Below are 15408 nucleotides of genomic sequence, written 5' to 3' on the forward strand. Positions count from 1 at the left end.
TAAAAAGACGATTGGTTTATGTGGAAAGAAAAAGGCATCATTATTAAGGAACACTACCGCCACTTGTTGCAACGTCAGACTCCCATCTCTCCGGCATGGGAGGAGGGAGGATTTGAGGGGAGGTGGGGACACCGTCACATCCTCTGTCCATATATGGGCATGAAGTTTACACGCAGCGGGGAATCCTCTCACTGGAGCTGATGAATGGGGAGGAGGGCCGAGGGAGCTGCCAAAGTGTATATAAGGAGAGAGAGGGGAAGTCGCTGATGTGAAATCCACAGCAGGCAAATACCTACCGAGGAGCAGAGACGAAAAGGAATACCGTTAATTGCTTTTTTTCCTGTTTTCGACCACAGACCACTTTGGATCATTTGTTGAATACCATCAAAAAGGAGGGTTGAAAGAAAACAAGCTTCTGTATTGTTTGTTTACCCCCTCCCTTTTTTTTTTTTTTTACCTTTTTTATTTCCTTCCCTGGGAGAGACGGACTTTTAAGTGCATCAGTATGTTGAACAATATGGATTTGAATGCGAAAGATTCTTTCTACCCTCAGTTTGAGAATTGCAACAGTTCTTCCTTGGGGATGGAAAACAGCGTGCGGAAAGATAACCAGGAGGTGTATGTCGATGCAGAGCGGGGAGTACCTGCCCAGTTTGGCCACGGTGAGTTCGCATGTTTGCACTGTCGATGAATCTGCATGCATGACCGTTTAAAACGTAGAAGATGAGCATTACCGGAAAGCGATGAGACTTTATTTTCGGGGCAGTCCGGTATGCTCTCTATCGGGGGCAAAATACGCACGGATGTTTATGTAACGCAGATTTTTTTTCACACACCCCCACCAATCGCTTAAATTCCACTCATTTTTAAATCCACTTATAAAAGACTCGCGGTTACAAAGTTTCCTCTCTTTCTAATTCCACAGAAGGAACCCCTGCAACTCTCAAAACCGAAGCTTCCAACTCAGAATTCGCTTTTAACCCCTGCGAGTGCCCAAAAGACACATACACCCCCTCCTCGCTCGCCTACTCCGGCAGTTTCTATGTGGAGGCATCTCAGGGAGCGCCGTGCAGCACCGAAACACTCCTCAACATGATCACAGAGATTGTGGGCATATCCACGCTGCCGCTTTCAGAAGTGCAACAGAGCGGCAACAGTCGGGGAACTTATCCGTCGCCTGCGCCACTGGACAGCAGCAGTGGTAATTTTGGAGACCCTGGCTCCAAGAGGCAGTCCTACACGTGCTCCGGACCCTCTCCTCCTGTGTATTCTCCGGATCAGACGTGCTCGAGGTATCCCGATGATCAGGCCGGCGGCCAGGTCCAAGACCCGTCCTCTTCCCAGCTCAACTTCAGCTCATCCCGAGCTCCTAACCAGAAGAAGGCTGAACCAAAGTCAGAGGCTGCTTCTTTCCCCGTCGTGGTGAAGAATGAGTTTGAGAGCAGCTGCTACGAGTGGGGGACCCTTAATAAGTCTGACTGTTTGGAGACCAGTTTCCAGACTGAAACCTTTCCGATGTCGAGCGATTTCCCCCCTGACCAGCAAATGGATGTAAAGGAACTTTTAGACACGTTCCCCCCGATTTGTCCCAACCCGGAGATGGAGTTTAAAGTGGAGGAGGGCATCAAACAGGAGCCGTGTTTCTCTGACACCTGCTCTCAGAGCTACTCCAGCCCCATGTACAATAATTACCTCCCACCCCCGCCGATGGGCCTCTCCTCTAACCTGAAACCCTTCCCCGAACCTCCACAGCCATCTAATCAGTGCGATTCCTTATACACAACACCAGCTTTACCGAGCACCATAGACTCCATCCTGTACTCTTCCTTGCTGCCAGATTCATTTGCCCAAAGTTACACCACCCGCGCTGCGAAGCCCCCCAGGGCCAGAAAGAGCCCTGCCGCCTCTCATGGCCCCGCCAAAGAGAAGCCCTTCACCTGCCCCATGGAGAGCTGCGACCGGCGCTTCTCTCGCTCGGACGAGTTAAACCGGCACATCCGCATCCACACAGGCCACAAACCTTTCCAATGCCGCATTTGTTTGCGCAGTTTCAGCCGTAGCGATCACCTCACCACCCACACCAGGACTCACACCGGGGAGAAGCCGTTCTCCTGCGACGTGTGCGGCAAACGCTTTGCCCGCAGCGACGAGAGAAAACGGCACGGACGCGTACATCTGAAACAAAAGGAGAAAATGGAAATTAAGCCACAGGTGACCACCGGCGCGTGGCCGTTCACTCTTCCCGAGGGGATCTGAAGACCAGGCCGCGTGTGCACACTTAACATGTTAGGATCTTTCCGTCTTGGAAGATAAACCAGCTGACTACAAGTTGATGTCTGAGTTGGTCTGACTGGTGAGCCAATACCTAACGTAAGAGGTTTTTGCGAATATTAAGAGTTTTTGAGGAGCAGAGAAGGGGAAGAGGACTGCTTCGGCCTTATTGCAGGCTGCCGATGCTGCTGACTATTATGCAAAAAAAAGTGCATAAGTTGTAAGAGTCGGTAAACAGATCAACAATTAACTTGTTGCTGTTACTGTCAGTAAAGCCAAACCTCTCCGCCCTGAATTGCATGACTGCTGTTCAGCACCTCCTTCACCTGGACAGCTCCAACCTCCATTCGCCTCTCACACTGAATGGATTGCACTTACAGATTATTAATATCTCCATTTAAGATTCTTATTTTCTGCTTTTAGCATTCTTAGAGCAATTGTTTGGACTATGTTTCTTAAAAATTCTTGCATGTTTATGTCAGTGTTTTTTTTTTCTTTTTCCTTTGGCTGGAATATCAACCACTGTCAAGGTACTCGTTCACTCCACAGTGAGGGTTTATTGACATGAATGTAGACTAACATATTTATGGTCCTCACCATAAAGCTGCCCACCTTTGATCAGATTTAGTGTTTGTTTATCTTCTTATCATTATGCTGTCAGTGTTTTTTGTCACTGGTCTTTGTGTTGTGTTACAATTGTTTGGATTATTACAGTTGTGAAAGATATATCATAAATGGGAAATAAATATATTTGTATTACTGTACTTTCTTTGTATTTTTATAGCCAACTGTATATTTTACAAGTATATTTGAGCGTCCTTTTTAAGGTGAATTGTATTCTAAATCATAACTAATGTCTTGGTTTTTGAGGGCTATTGTTTAGTAATACAATATTTTAAATGTTACAATTTGATATCTGAAACCTTTTCGCACTTCATCCCATTGTTGGTACGATGAGAGTTATTTCATTGAATTGTTGATCTAGATTTTAAAAAAAAGGGAATGTACTCTAGTTGTGGTACGGCTTTTCAATTCAAGCCATTTTACAGTATGTACAGAGGTATGTTTATTCGAGCTAGGGGAAAAAAACCTAGCAAATCATATTTAAAAAGAACAAAAAAACATTGCTTTTAAGTAATCAGGTAGCACACATTGCTGCGAGTTTCTGTAGACTTTACCTTGGCGATGAAAGGGTTTTTGACTCCTCGTATCTTTTGCTGGAGATACTGTATGCTGAAAAATGTTCACACTTTAGCAAAAAAACGTTAAAAAAAACCCAAAACAAAACAAAAAAAATGTTCAGAGTTTGGTGAAACTGTCACCAACAGGGTACTGCAAAAAGTAATTTAACTCGCCTTAAGTTATATTAACTGTTCAAGTAAAGATTTTGTACATACACAGTTTCTACAATACTTTAAATTAATATCGATGTTGTTATTTTTATGAAAAGTTTATGAGCAAAAATAAAATTTTCTGGAAGCAGCAAGTTTCTCGTGTGTGTGGTTTGGAATGATCTCACTTTGCTCAATGGTATCGTGCGCCGTCGAGACCCCCCGTCGGAGCATTCAGATGAGTGTGTGTCTTACCCAAAATAAACATTATAACGCCCCCCCCAGTGGCACCACACTGTAGCCCTAACATTAGACATCGCAGTTCTGCCCTGTGACTCACGAGGCTCAAACACATTACGGTGAATACCTCGCCCCGAATCCCTGTTGACTTCAAAAGATTTTCTCATGATGTGAACACCACGTGTGCCACGGTAATCTTGTTAAAAAGGACATTTTCTTGCCATGTCAATGAGATGATCTCAAGCCCTGTGTTCATTCATTCCTTTGTTCATTCAATCGCCCCTTTTTCCTCTTTTTTGGGGGCTATAGAAGGATATTAATTTCAACCCAGGCGCTGAACACGATCATCTTCTATTATCGTGATTTTGTTTCTTTTTGAATAACGCTGGAACTTTAGCCTCCTCTTGTCTAAACTTCCCATTGCATTTCTGTAAGTGCAGGTAATAATCTTTGTGCCTTCAGACCTTTCTACAAGAAAAAGGAAAGAGTGACTCAAAGCTGTGGTGAAAGCCATTTCTTCTTTTTGTAATCTTTAGAGTGTTTTTTTTTTTTAAAGCAGCACTCTGTAAAGAAGAGAGCATTGTACGAGCAATGCTTAAAGTCAAAGCAACTACAACACTGATTTGCTGTACTGTGTACATGCATACGATTTTCAGAGGCATTTTTCAACATGTCAAAATCTCACAATCTGTCACCGCAAACCGTGGAGCCATCCATGTATGAGGGTCTCCGCGGTGGTACACTGCCCGTGACGCAGTTGGCTGGCAGATCACCACTTTGCATGCCTACGGCAGTGCGCAAGTGCCTGCGTTGTCTGTGGCTGACAAACATACTGTAGCAGTGTGGAAATGCAAGCTGCCACACAGAGCACTGTGAATAGTATGTACCCATCCTCTCCTGTCTATCACTCATCCTTGCTTACAATAGCGCGTGGCCCAACCGGCATCGGCACGCACCCGCTTGTCCGTGTTGTTTTAGTGGCAAACATTGTCCAGTGATGGATGGTTGAGGTTTTTGAATTGCGGTGATGTGCAGTCACGGTGACCATTATCCAGACACTTGAAGATTGAAGAGTTATTGAACTGTGGCCAGTGATGGAATTTCTGCAATTGTGCGTTTGTAAGCTCAAATTCGCATTTGCATACTGTAAATGGCTGATGTATCTGCAGCATGTGAGCCCGGTCTCAGCAGCGGTGCCTTTATTGAATATGTTTAGTATGTTGTAAGTCTTCCTAACAAAAGACATAAATCAGTTCTTTTCCTCTGACTGACGAGTGTGTGCGTGTTGTTGTTGTTTTTTTAAAAAAAAAAACTCCTGTAGACATGCATAATTGCTGAAGCCATTAAGTAATTGTGCAGGGAGGGCACATGACAGAGCACCATGCTTTCTAAGAACGTGGACAACTGTGAATTGTAGCACATCAAGTCCATTAAATCCTTGCCAGGGCATTACTAATGCAAACATGTTAACAAAAACTGTTGCTGCACTGTGTAGAGGGGGGGGGGGGGGGGGGGGGGGGGGGGGTTAGTTTATCCAAGGTAGCGCGTCTGTGTGACTAACATATTCCATATGTGACCAAGGAGAAAACCATGAACTGATGTGATTTTACTGCCTTATTGTCTCATCCAATTAATCGCTTGATGTAGGATTGCTTCTGGATAAGTCAATGGTACTATTTATCTGCTGCACCAAATGAGTACTTTGGCTCAGGATAAAAAAAAATCCTAAAAAATGACAGCGAAGGATTAGATAGGCCCAAATTCTGAGGATAAGTGTCACTACAGGATGATTTGTACTTACATGTTCATTACTTGTAATCACCAGCTTTCTCTTTTTTCCCCAATTGGCACACAGCAGTTTGTTTATGTACATCATTTGTTCTTCATAGTCTTTTTCATCATGCAACAACACACTGACCTCCATTAGTTCTATATGATGACATAGACTAATAAGCATCCCTCGTCCTCCTGAGTGTGAAGCTCTTCCAAAGCTGTACTGCCATTGAATGTCTGAAGCCTATCTTGAGAGGGATAAGTACAGCTCCAGTTGTCTCTGAAGAGTCCAACATCCCTTTTATCCATGCTTGAACTCCAAACAATTCTGCCTCTACAACAATAATCCAATAATGACTTTCAGAATGTATGAAAAGGAATTTATTTGCGTATATGAAGGTTCAGAAGCAGTTTCATTGGTTCAAGCTTCAGGTATCAGGTCACCTCAAGTACCTATTAATAATCACAGTCCTACTTGAGACGGTCTATATGGCCACACAGTCTCATTCGCTTGTGGATTGATCTATTGTGGGGTAATCACCACATAATTTTATGCGCACCTTTAAAATGTGCACCGGGGCACGTCACGGTCCTTGGGGTGGGCTCGGTAATCAAGGTGCATAATCGCATGGCGGTAATGGCAATCAGGCTTAGCAGATTAATTCCTCGGATCATACATCAGCCAGTCAGTCCTGTATCTGATCATGAAGAAGGGTGTAGGTGGTCTGGAGAGTGCAGGTGATTAAAAAGAAGAGAACCTTTGCAGTGAGAAGGTGCTTGTTATGCAAACATTTTAAAGTGCCCAATTCTTTTCCCTTGCTCTGGCTCCGAAATTCTTCATTTGTATTACTGATCAGGCGAAGCGGAAAAGTGAGGGGAAGAAAAAAAGAACTTTTCTTTCCCCTGCTTCATAACTGGTAAGTCAACTCTGGGTCAAGGAGTTCAGTCTAGCACTTTTATCCAGTGAGCAACATATCTACATCAAAGGCATTATGCTGCACCTGAGGTGAATGGAAAGCGGCGAATGCGTCCAGGTTAGATGAATGACTTTATAGTCGTTCAATTACTTGGGAAATTTACAGCTGCCCTCGGAACATTCCAGTTTTAGACCTTACAAAGCTGCTGTGGCACTGCTGCGTGTTTACTGTGACAACCTCGGGGAAATTTGGAAAGTCAGTGTAAATGATATTTTCAGAGCATGCAAACATATTCATAACTACATAGCAAAATCTTTTGAACCTTATGGTTTGGATGTGTTTTGCTTCACCTTAGCTGAGTTAGGGAAATATAAATAATGATCCATTTAAAAAAAAAGAAGAAGCTTTAATGAGTAAAACATGATACTGTGTCTGTAGTGAGTTTCTCTATAGGTCAGTGAAACATCTTTCAGCTCACTGTTTTGGATTGTGGCTGCAGCTGTTTTCTATCTGCTATCCCCACACAGAAGCAACATCCAGCTGTTTTCTGCAATAAACCTATGAAAGCCCACTGTACCTTCTCAGCTTGGCATAAAAATGCAGACAGCTAAAAAGCAGCTGGCTGATAAACAGCAGTGGAATATTAAACAGCTAAAGAGAGGTATTTACCTTGAGAACAGGTGGAGACCAAAAGCAGAGCTAAAAGGAGAACGATGGCCAGAGATGTGATGTAAATGTTGATGTTTATCTCTACCTGTGAGTATGTAAAACAGGTGGTGCTATACTTGTTTAAGATGACATAATCCTGATATATCTAGTATAAGACTTCTTTATATTTGAACTCCAAGCAGACAGTCTTGAGCAGGTTATTGAGGCTTTCTGAAGGGCACTCAAAGCATTTCTTTAGACATTGGCTGCTTTTTCACTCATTTTCAGTCGAGTCCTTGTACCTGACCATTTTCAGAGGAATGCTTTAACACTTACCTGTGACTCATTCAAGTATAAAAAAGGCTCCTAACTCAAGGGATGAACCAGTGTTGTGTTTACACATAACAGTAAACAGCAAAGAACCAATTTTAAATTGTACCTTTAGGCATTTTGTTACTGGCAGCCTGTCACAAAAACACATTATTTGTTCCCATTTTTTTAGTTGAATCTATGAAAAATGCAAAAGATAACACAATGTGACAGACATAAAATTTTATTTTTCCACCAAGGAGGTGAGTCCCAAAAAGCTGAAAACTAGCAATACATGGGATTTCCCAGCGTAGTATGCAGTTTGTCCTTAAAACATCTGAGGAAAGGGGACAAGTGGAGGACAAAAGAAGAAGTGTCAGGACTAAAAACTATCTACAGCAGATGAACAGTATCTGAAAGTCATGTCCTTAAGAAACAGGAAAACAATCCAGCAAAGACCTGATAGAGGACTTGAGAGATGCATCTGGCCCTTCAGCACATCCATCTGTTTATCAGAAATGGTCTCAGTTTCAGGGTGGCTTCAAGAAGCCATTCTTAGGGAAGGGAAACAGGGAGAAAAGCCTGAGGTACGCTAAATTAAACAAGAATTGGACTGAAAATCTGTGATGGAGTGATGAATCCAAATTTGAAACTTTTGGTTCAATTCATCATCAGACTGTAGCGAAGACGTAAGGAGAGGTACAACAGTGAGTTTCTATAGGCATCTATAAAACATGGTGGAAGCTCTGTCACAGTGTGAAGCTGCAAATCAGTCAGTGGTGTTGGGGACCTTCTTAAAACACAGAAAAGTATCATCAGGTTTTGATCTGCCATACAATACCATTCAGAAATGGCTCAATGTTTGAGTGTGATAATGATCCCAAACACAGTGCCAATGGATTCAATGGATGGAGAAACATAAGTCACAAACAAAATCACAAACAACAGTCACTGACAATCTCCCCAGAGCCCCAGCATTACTGAAGCAGTGTGGGATCCTCCTGACAGAGGACAGAACAAAAGGCAGCCAACATCCAAATAAGACCTTTTAATGTCCCTCAATAAGTGTGGAGAACTAATCCTGAAGACTGTCCAAATACATCAGAAGAAAGATTGACTGAAAGAGTTCAGGCTGTGTTGAAGAATAAATGTGGTCAAACCAAATATTGACTTTCAAGCTTGTTACAATTGTACAAACTCTCTTTTTGCCTCATATTATGTATTTCCATTTATGCTTCTACATATTTCAGGACTTTTACACAGCACTGTAGTTGGCAGCATCTAATGTAAGCTAAGACCTCACGGTGCAGCAGCAGCGGGTGTGAAAGAAAGAGGAATATTTCTAAAATCGGAAATTTGAAAACAACTGCTAGGAGCAGACACATTGAGGATGTGATTAACTATCAGTACAAACTACAAGACGTACACAGGCACAGAATTTGTGTCCAAAAACACATAAAATCAACTTGCGAGATCATTTATGATGTGACAAGACTAAACTGGAGCTGTTTGGAGTCATGGACCAGTAGTAGAACATTAAAGCAAGAAGAACGATGCTTTGCTGTTGCAGTAAATTAAAAAAGTTGACCATGTGACTGGCGTCTTGGATTTAAAATACTAAGGCCATACCTCAAAAGGAATGCGATGCCCTCAGTGCATAACAGTGTTGGGGAGTAACGGAATACATGTACCGCCGTTACGTATTTAAAATACAAAATATGAGTAACTGTATTCCGTTACAGTTACCGTTTAAAAAGGTGGTATTTAGAATACAGTTACTTTGTTGAAATAAATGGATTACACGGTGGTACTTCCCTGTTTCATATTGTCGCGCGTCAGGACTGTTTGGGTTTTGTCTGACAGCTATGTTCTGTTGTTCCAGGCAGCAGCGTTACGGTTGCCATGGTTACAGGGTGACACTCTCTCTCTGCGTGTTTCCTGGGTGAGAGAGGCCTTTTTGTTGTTGTTGTGCTAAGCTAATAGGCAGAATGCTACCGGTATAACTCTAAAGAATGTAGCATCATAGGCAGTGTAGTCCGTGCTGCAGGGAGAATGGACTGCTATACACGTTGTGTGTCTGTGAGCGAGGGAGGGAGAAAAAGGAAAAGTACGAGCTGTCATCGAGCAGAAACGGGAGCTGGAAGCATGTAAATATAATAATAACCACTGCAGCCAAGAAGAGTGCCTGACGAGCCCAGTTGTAAGTAAGCTATTAAGACTCGACTGTACACTGTGTTCTTGTTTTCCTCCAAAAACAATAAGTTCCGTTGGAGCAGCCTTTCAACGCCTCTCTCTGTCTCTCGCTAGCAAAGTTGACCCAGACAACAAAGTAAAGCTAGTTTTCAGCTACGAGCCCGACACAGAACCCACCGTATTAGCCAGAGGTCCCTTTACTACGGTTCGAAGCCGTGGACCTTCAGTAACAGTAATAAATCACAGCAATAGTACATTCATGTAGTTGTAAACAGCATGATAATATATTAAGTAATCCAAAGTATTCAGAATACGTTACTCTCATTGAGTAACGTGACGGAATACGTTACAGAATACATTTCGGGTCATGTATTCTGTATTCTGTAATGGAATACATTTTAAAAGTAACCTTCCCAACACTGGTGCATAAACAGAAAATTGGTAATCACTGGACAGCAACCCCGAAGCATCAGCCTAAGCTTGGTTCAAGAAGCATTCCTCAAATGTCCCTGAGTGGTCTGGAATTGAATCCTTAGTGGGATATAAAGAAAGCTGTGGCAGCAAAGGAAGCTGGGAACACTAGGACCTGGTTAAATCCTCACAAAGAGAGTTTGCAAGAAACTACTGGAAATATTAATCAGCGGTCATAAAAAAAAAGAGGATATTGTTATTAAATACTGACTTCGGGTGGTGAGTAATTTAGCTTTTGGGCTTTTTTTTGGAGAACTGTTCTTTATTTGTAGCAGCATTACTAAGCTTAACACTATGTTCTCCAAAAATCCCTCTAATATGTACTTTGGAGCGTTCTTTGGCTGTTTACCAGATTGAAGTTGATATGCTTTGATTACCTTTTATTCACATCACTAGAATATCTCATCAGTTAAAGGAGGTTCACATTTCTGATTGCAACTGTATAAAGCGATGATTTGCCGATGTCGTGTCAGCGACTTTCAACTCCACTCCCTAAAAGTCACTAAAAATTTGTTATTTCAGATTAACTGCATGTTTTCCAACACGATTAGCTTTTCCTCCATAATCATTAATCTGATCAGCCGATGGCTGGTCCTTCAGGTGCTCACGCTGAGGCTGGTGAGCACCTGAAGGACATCCCAACAAACGCTGGGAATATGAAGTACCCAGCACAAATGCTTACTGCGACTATGTGTGGAGGAAATCAACTTAAGGTGCATATATAAAGTAGCTGAAAGCATCCCTGGATTGGCAGTAATAACTCTGAAGGAAGTTGGTGAAAAAAAAAACCCTCCACCATGCTATTACTTGTTGCAAATAACCAGAAATCTGCTGTCACATTAGCATGAGGGCATGTGGGAAATTACCTCAAACGTAAAAGATCTGTAAAATCTCAGCATTTATATATGCAGACACACCACGCGCGCACACAACAGTTAACCCTTCTACCCTTGAAATAATTTACCGTATGTCCATGTGTCCGGTTGAGCAGCGAGCGATTACTTTTGGTGCTTTGACATTTGCAGCAGCAGTAATGAGGCATGTCTCTGACAGCCGTGTCACTACCAGCAGCCGATGTCTCAGCTGTTCAGTTCAACGCTGGGAAGAAGGCACACTGTGGCCAAACACTGGCACTCTTTCTAGATAATGATGGCTCACCCATAGAGAAGAAGCGGAGGGAACGTGTCGAAGTCTGAGAAAACTGTGCGCATGTGTGGTTCAGTAAGAGAGAAGAAGTGAGTGGGGAAAGGCCGATTGAGTTTGAAGTGTGTGTTTGTGTGTGTGTGTATGTATACATGCCTGTCATTGCCAAGATGGAATCAGAGACTGGGAGAGAGAGGAGGCTGGGCTGGGACATGAAGATTAGTAGTGGAAAAAAAAAATGGAAAAAAAATGAGTGGGCTGAACATGCTCACACAGTGCACCCTCCCGTCAAGCAGGGCGACGATTTGCATGTGCACACCAGCCGCAACGCCAACTACACTACGTATTCTGCATCTAAATTAACCAGCGAAATCAAGCGCGGCTCTCAGGAGCTCCATGAAATGTATGCAAAATGTAGCTACTTCAGCATTAGCAGCTTTTGCTTTCTCTGCCACCGCCGCCGCCGCCGTTGTTTTAATACCTGCTGAATTCTGACAGTTGTGGATTGGAGCCATTAAGGGAAGAATAACTGAAAACAGAAAGGCCCATTACTTTCTGTCAGCCACATAAGTGCCCTAAATCATAAAGAGGTGCTTTTTTTTTAACCATGCAGATGAATAGCATGAAATATAGATACATTTATTATGGAACAACTTGATATGAAGGAGACGAGAGATGAGTGCATGCTACAGCGAGCACGGTCATCTGGTTTTGAAGTTTATCCGTCCACACGGTTTTCTTTATAGCCTCCCGCCAGTTGAGGGAACTCACTGAGTGTCTGCACTGTCAACAAGCAGCCAGGCTGTCCTTGAGGCCTCTTTGTAGAGGCAAAACAGACAGCAGCAAACAGAAAGGAGGCAGGCTGTCATTCTCCAAAAGACTCCACTCTGCCTGAGCAATGCAGGCCTCCTCAAATTAGTGAGACCTCAGAAAGAAGTGAAATAAATAGAACTGTATTTGAAGTCTGAATTGAACATGTTGTGGTCACAATTAGGCCAAAAATCAATCTGTGACAACTCTCATGCTCTATTTTTTTTTATGCTTAGTTATGTAAAAGTTGGCATCCAGTCTCTTAGTTTTGCAAAGTCTCGTTGTTGATGTATGTAATCTATATATTTAAACATTTATCTAGCTTTACATCACCACTTTTGTCCTGTCTTTCTCCCCTCACCCCCAACCAGTCGTAGCAGGTGGCTGCTCCTCCCTCACCCTGGTTCTGATGGAGGTTTCTTCTTGTTAAGAAGGAGTTTATTATTCCCACTGTCGCCAAGTGCCTCCTCATAACTGTGCTGTTTGGTTTTGGGGGTTCTCTCTGTGTTATTGTAGGGTCTTTACCTTACAGTATAAAGTGCCTTGTTGTGACTTGGTGCTGTATAAATAAAACAGATTTGAACTGAGCTGATCTTTCCATGTGCCTCCTTCCTGCTGTCATGCATGAGCCTTGCTGATGTTTTATGTGAAAGCTCACCTTTAGAAGAGGTCTGGCACTCCTTACTCAGTGTTTATACCTGTAGCAGTATGTCTGCAATCATCTCATCTAGAATAGTCAAGAAGAGCGCATTTCCTTTTTGTTGCACCACCTGCACATTTCCATTAGTGTCATTTACTCGAGTAAAAATAATGACATTAAATAAATTCCATACTAAATGAATGAATAGGATTGAGGCAAACAAAAAGGGCTCTTGCTGCATTTTAAGGCTTTTGGTCTCACTTAAAAAGAAGACGTATTTAAATATGCAAAGGCCCTCCTCAAAAACGTATGTTGGTATCTTACATTCTGCTGTAAATTCTTTACACACATGGTATTTAAACTTTAACTAGTAACTGTAGCTTTTTAATATAAAAGCTGCACGGTCATTTTCTTTTGAAAGGTAGCAAAATACAAACATACTTTTCTCTCCAGCCTGCTCTGCTTCCACAGGCCACTGTGCTGTCCTCCCGTTAGCATGTAGCGTCACTTATAGTCCCCTCACCTCCTTATCCCTTTTCCCTGCTTTCTCCCCAGCAGTGCATAATAGCTAGCTCTGCCCCTCTTTCTCCCCCTCTTTGTGCCTTTAAGGTGGTGACTGACTGTCACTTTTACCAGAGGAGAGCGCTCAGAGAGTGACGTCTCTCCTTGTCTGAGTGTGTAGGAGCCATGCCGGGGTCACACAGGGGCGTATGCGATACAGTATGCTTTCCCAGGCATAAAAGAGCCAGCCACATATCAGACAGGAGCTGTCTCTGATCTCAAACCTGTAGGGTGTTGGAAACCTAAAGAGACATGTTTTGTCCCTTTCCTCTGATTCTCGGTGCTTTAAATGGGGGCTTTCATATGCATGAGTCAGATCAGCAGCGCTCATTTAAAAATCAAAACACTTTCTCTCTCTGTAGAATTCACTTGTCGTGTGATTTTTGTAGTTTTTGTAACTGCTTTAGAGAGCTTATGGCAAGGCAAGACTGGAAAATGAGCAGCTTTGGAGGATTTAAATTTACGAAAGGCACAATCTGCTGAATGATCTATGTACATTTCGCCTATTCTCTGACTGAACATCCTTTTGGTCAATAAATATTCTTTCTTAAAACAGGTTTGCGGCAAAGACTTGATCAAGAAAATGATGCTAATTTATGCTTTGAAGATTGAGCAGCAAAAACGCTAGGTTAGAAAACAGGAGAGGGAAAAAGAAGAAGAAGAAAAAAGAGCGAGTGCTGTTGCTGTTAGTCATCTGTGATCCTGTCACTCAATGCTGTTGCGACATAGGGTCTGCTTCCTGTTAACAAGATATGTTTACAGCATCAGCATTGAGCTCCCACCGTCTGTGTATTTGTGCATTTATACTCCTTGTCACTCCTCAAGATTGATACATCCACATGTCTGTTAACCATTAACTGACGGGGAAGTGCCATCTTCGGTGGAGACAAGAGAGTGACGGGGTCCAAAGCTCTCCGAGGCTGAGGCAGGCCTTCCTTTGTTAGGAAGTGGCAGGATGCTGTATGCTGTGTCTAACCATTAACTATATTCTTGACAGGAGGTGGGGCGAGCTTACTGCTCAGGTGACAAATCACAATGTCCTGTAGAAGTTCTGAGGACAGGGGGAAATATTAACCCCATCTCAGCTGGAGCTCTTCCTCCAGATCCTGCAGATAAATGAAGAGCTGCTGATCCCTCCATCACCATCAGCTTCTCCTTCCTCCTACTCATCCACTCACTTGTGTTTGCGTCTCTTCTGGGCACTACTGACAGCGGTGTCTAGTAAAGGAGGAAGAGATTGATATGATGAGAGGTAGATGAGCTGCTTCCTGCCTGTTTTAGATGAGAAACGGATAATTTATGGACTCATCACTCTGCGGGTCATTAAAAAACAGGCTTTCAAAAGGAAAAAAAAGTGAAAGAACAACCCTCAAAGAAATTATCATTGTGAGCGAATCCAGAAGTGTGATTGAAGTTGAACAATCACTTAAACAGTCACAGAGCCGGCACAATCAAGGACTTTCATTTATGTTGTACATTCTCTTCATTTGTGATCTCCTACAGTAGCTGGGCTGCACTCAGTCCTTTTTTGGAGAATGTGACCGCGTTTCTGTTCGTATGGCCCATTCACCGTGCCCTCAGATGTCGCGGGTCTCCCTGTGTTTAACACCTCTGAAACATTTTCCTACCTCCTTCCGCAAGATGTTAAAAGGGTGACAGATTTGGCTGTTGCCTCGATCATTAAATCCCCCCTCCCCCTTAAAGTCAGCAGACCTCCCCGGTTTCTCGGTCCCGCGACCGTAATGGCCGCTCACGGTCCAAATGGACTGAAGAGCTTTCATGTGTCCTGAACAGTCTACTCCTCTCATTACGGCCCATAGTGGCCTCACATCAAACAGCCTCATTATTTTCAACGAGGGAGGAAGCGCAAGTATGCGACGAGCTGGAGCTGCAAAGTGGCTCCCAAGTTCAAATAAAATCTGCACTTTGCGGTTGTTCCCTGTAAGCAGAAACGCTGCAGGGATCAAAGTGCTGCAAGCCCCAGACTGGCACGATTCACGATTATTTACACAGGGTTTGATGCAAATTGCGCGAAATTAGAAGCTTTTAATGTTTAAACAAGAGAGCTCAGCTTCTTAAGGAACCCCAAACTCCTCATTGA

The 15408-nt window shown here is 43.1% G+C and overlaps 1 protein-coding gene across 1 annotated transcript; it reads left to right on the plus strand.

Annotated features, from left to right (window-relative positions):
• The first annotated feature begins 239 nt into the window (after positions 1-239).
• Positions 240-3747, plus strand: LOC102777346 (uncharacterized). The gene is made up of 2 exons (XM_006787120.2): positions 240-662; positions 926-3747. The coding sequence occupies exons 1-2, from the start codon at positions 506-508 to the stop codon at positions 2254-2256; spliced, it is 1488 nt and encodes a 495-aa protein (XP_006787183.1). The 5' UTR covers positions 240-505; the 3' UTR covers positions 2257-3747.
• The last annotated feature ends 11661 nt before the right edge of the window (positions 3748-15408 follow it).

This window comes from Neolamprologus brichardi, chromosome 6 (genome assembly GCF_056152115.1).
Source record: "Neolamprologus brichardi isolate AB-2024 chromosome 6, ASM5615211v1, whole genome shotgun sequence".
Lineage (NCBI taxonomy): Eukaryota > Metazoa > Chordata > Actinopteri > Cichliformes > Cichlidae > Neolamprologus > Neolamprologus brichardi.

What these genes read in the sequence shown, in the direction of transcription:
- LOC102777346 (XM_006787120.2), top strand. Translation starts at nt 506, where the DNA reads ATGTTGAACAATATGGATTTGAATGCGAAAGATTCTTTCTACCCTCAG. An exon ending in ACCTGCCCAGTTTGGCCACG is followed by an intron (nt 663 to 925) that starts GTGAGTTCGCAT and finishes CTAATTCCACAG; the next exon opens with AAGGAACCCCTGCAACTCTC.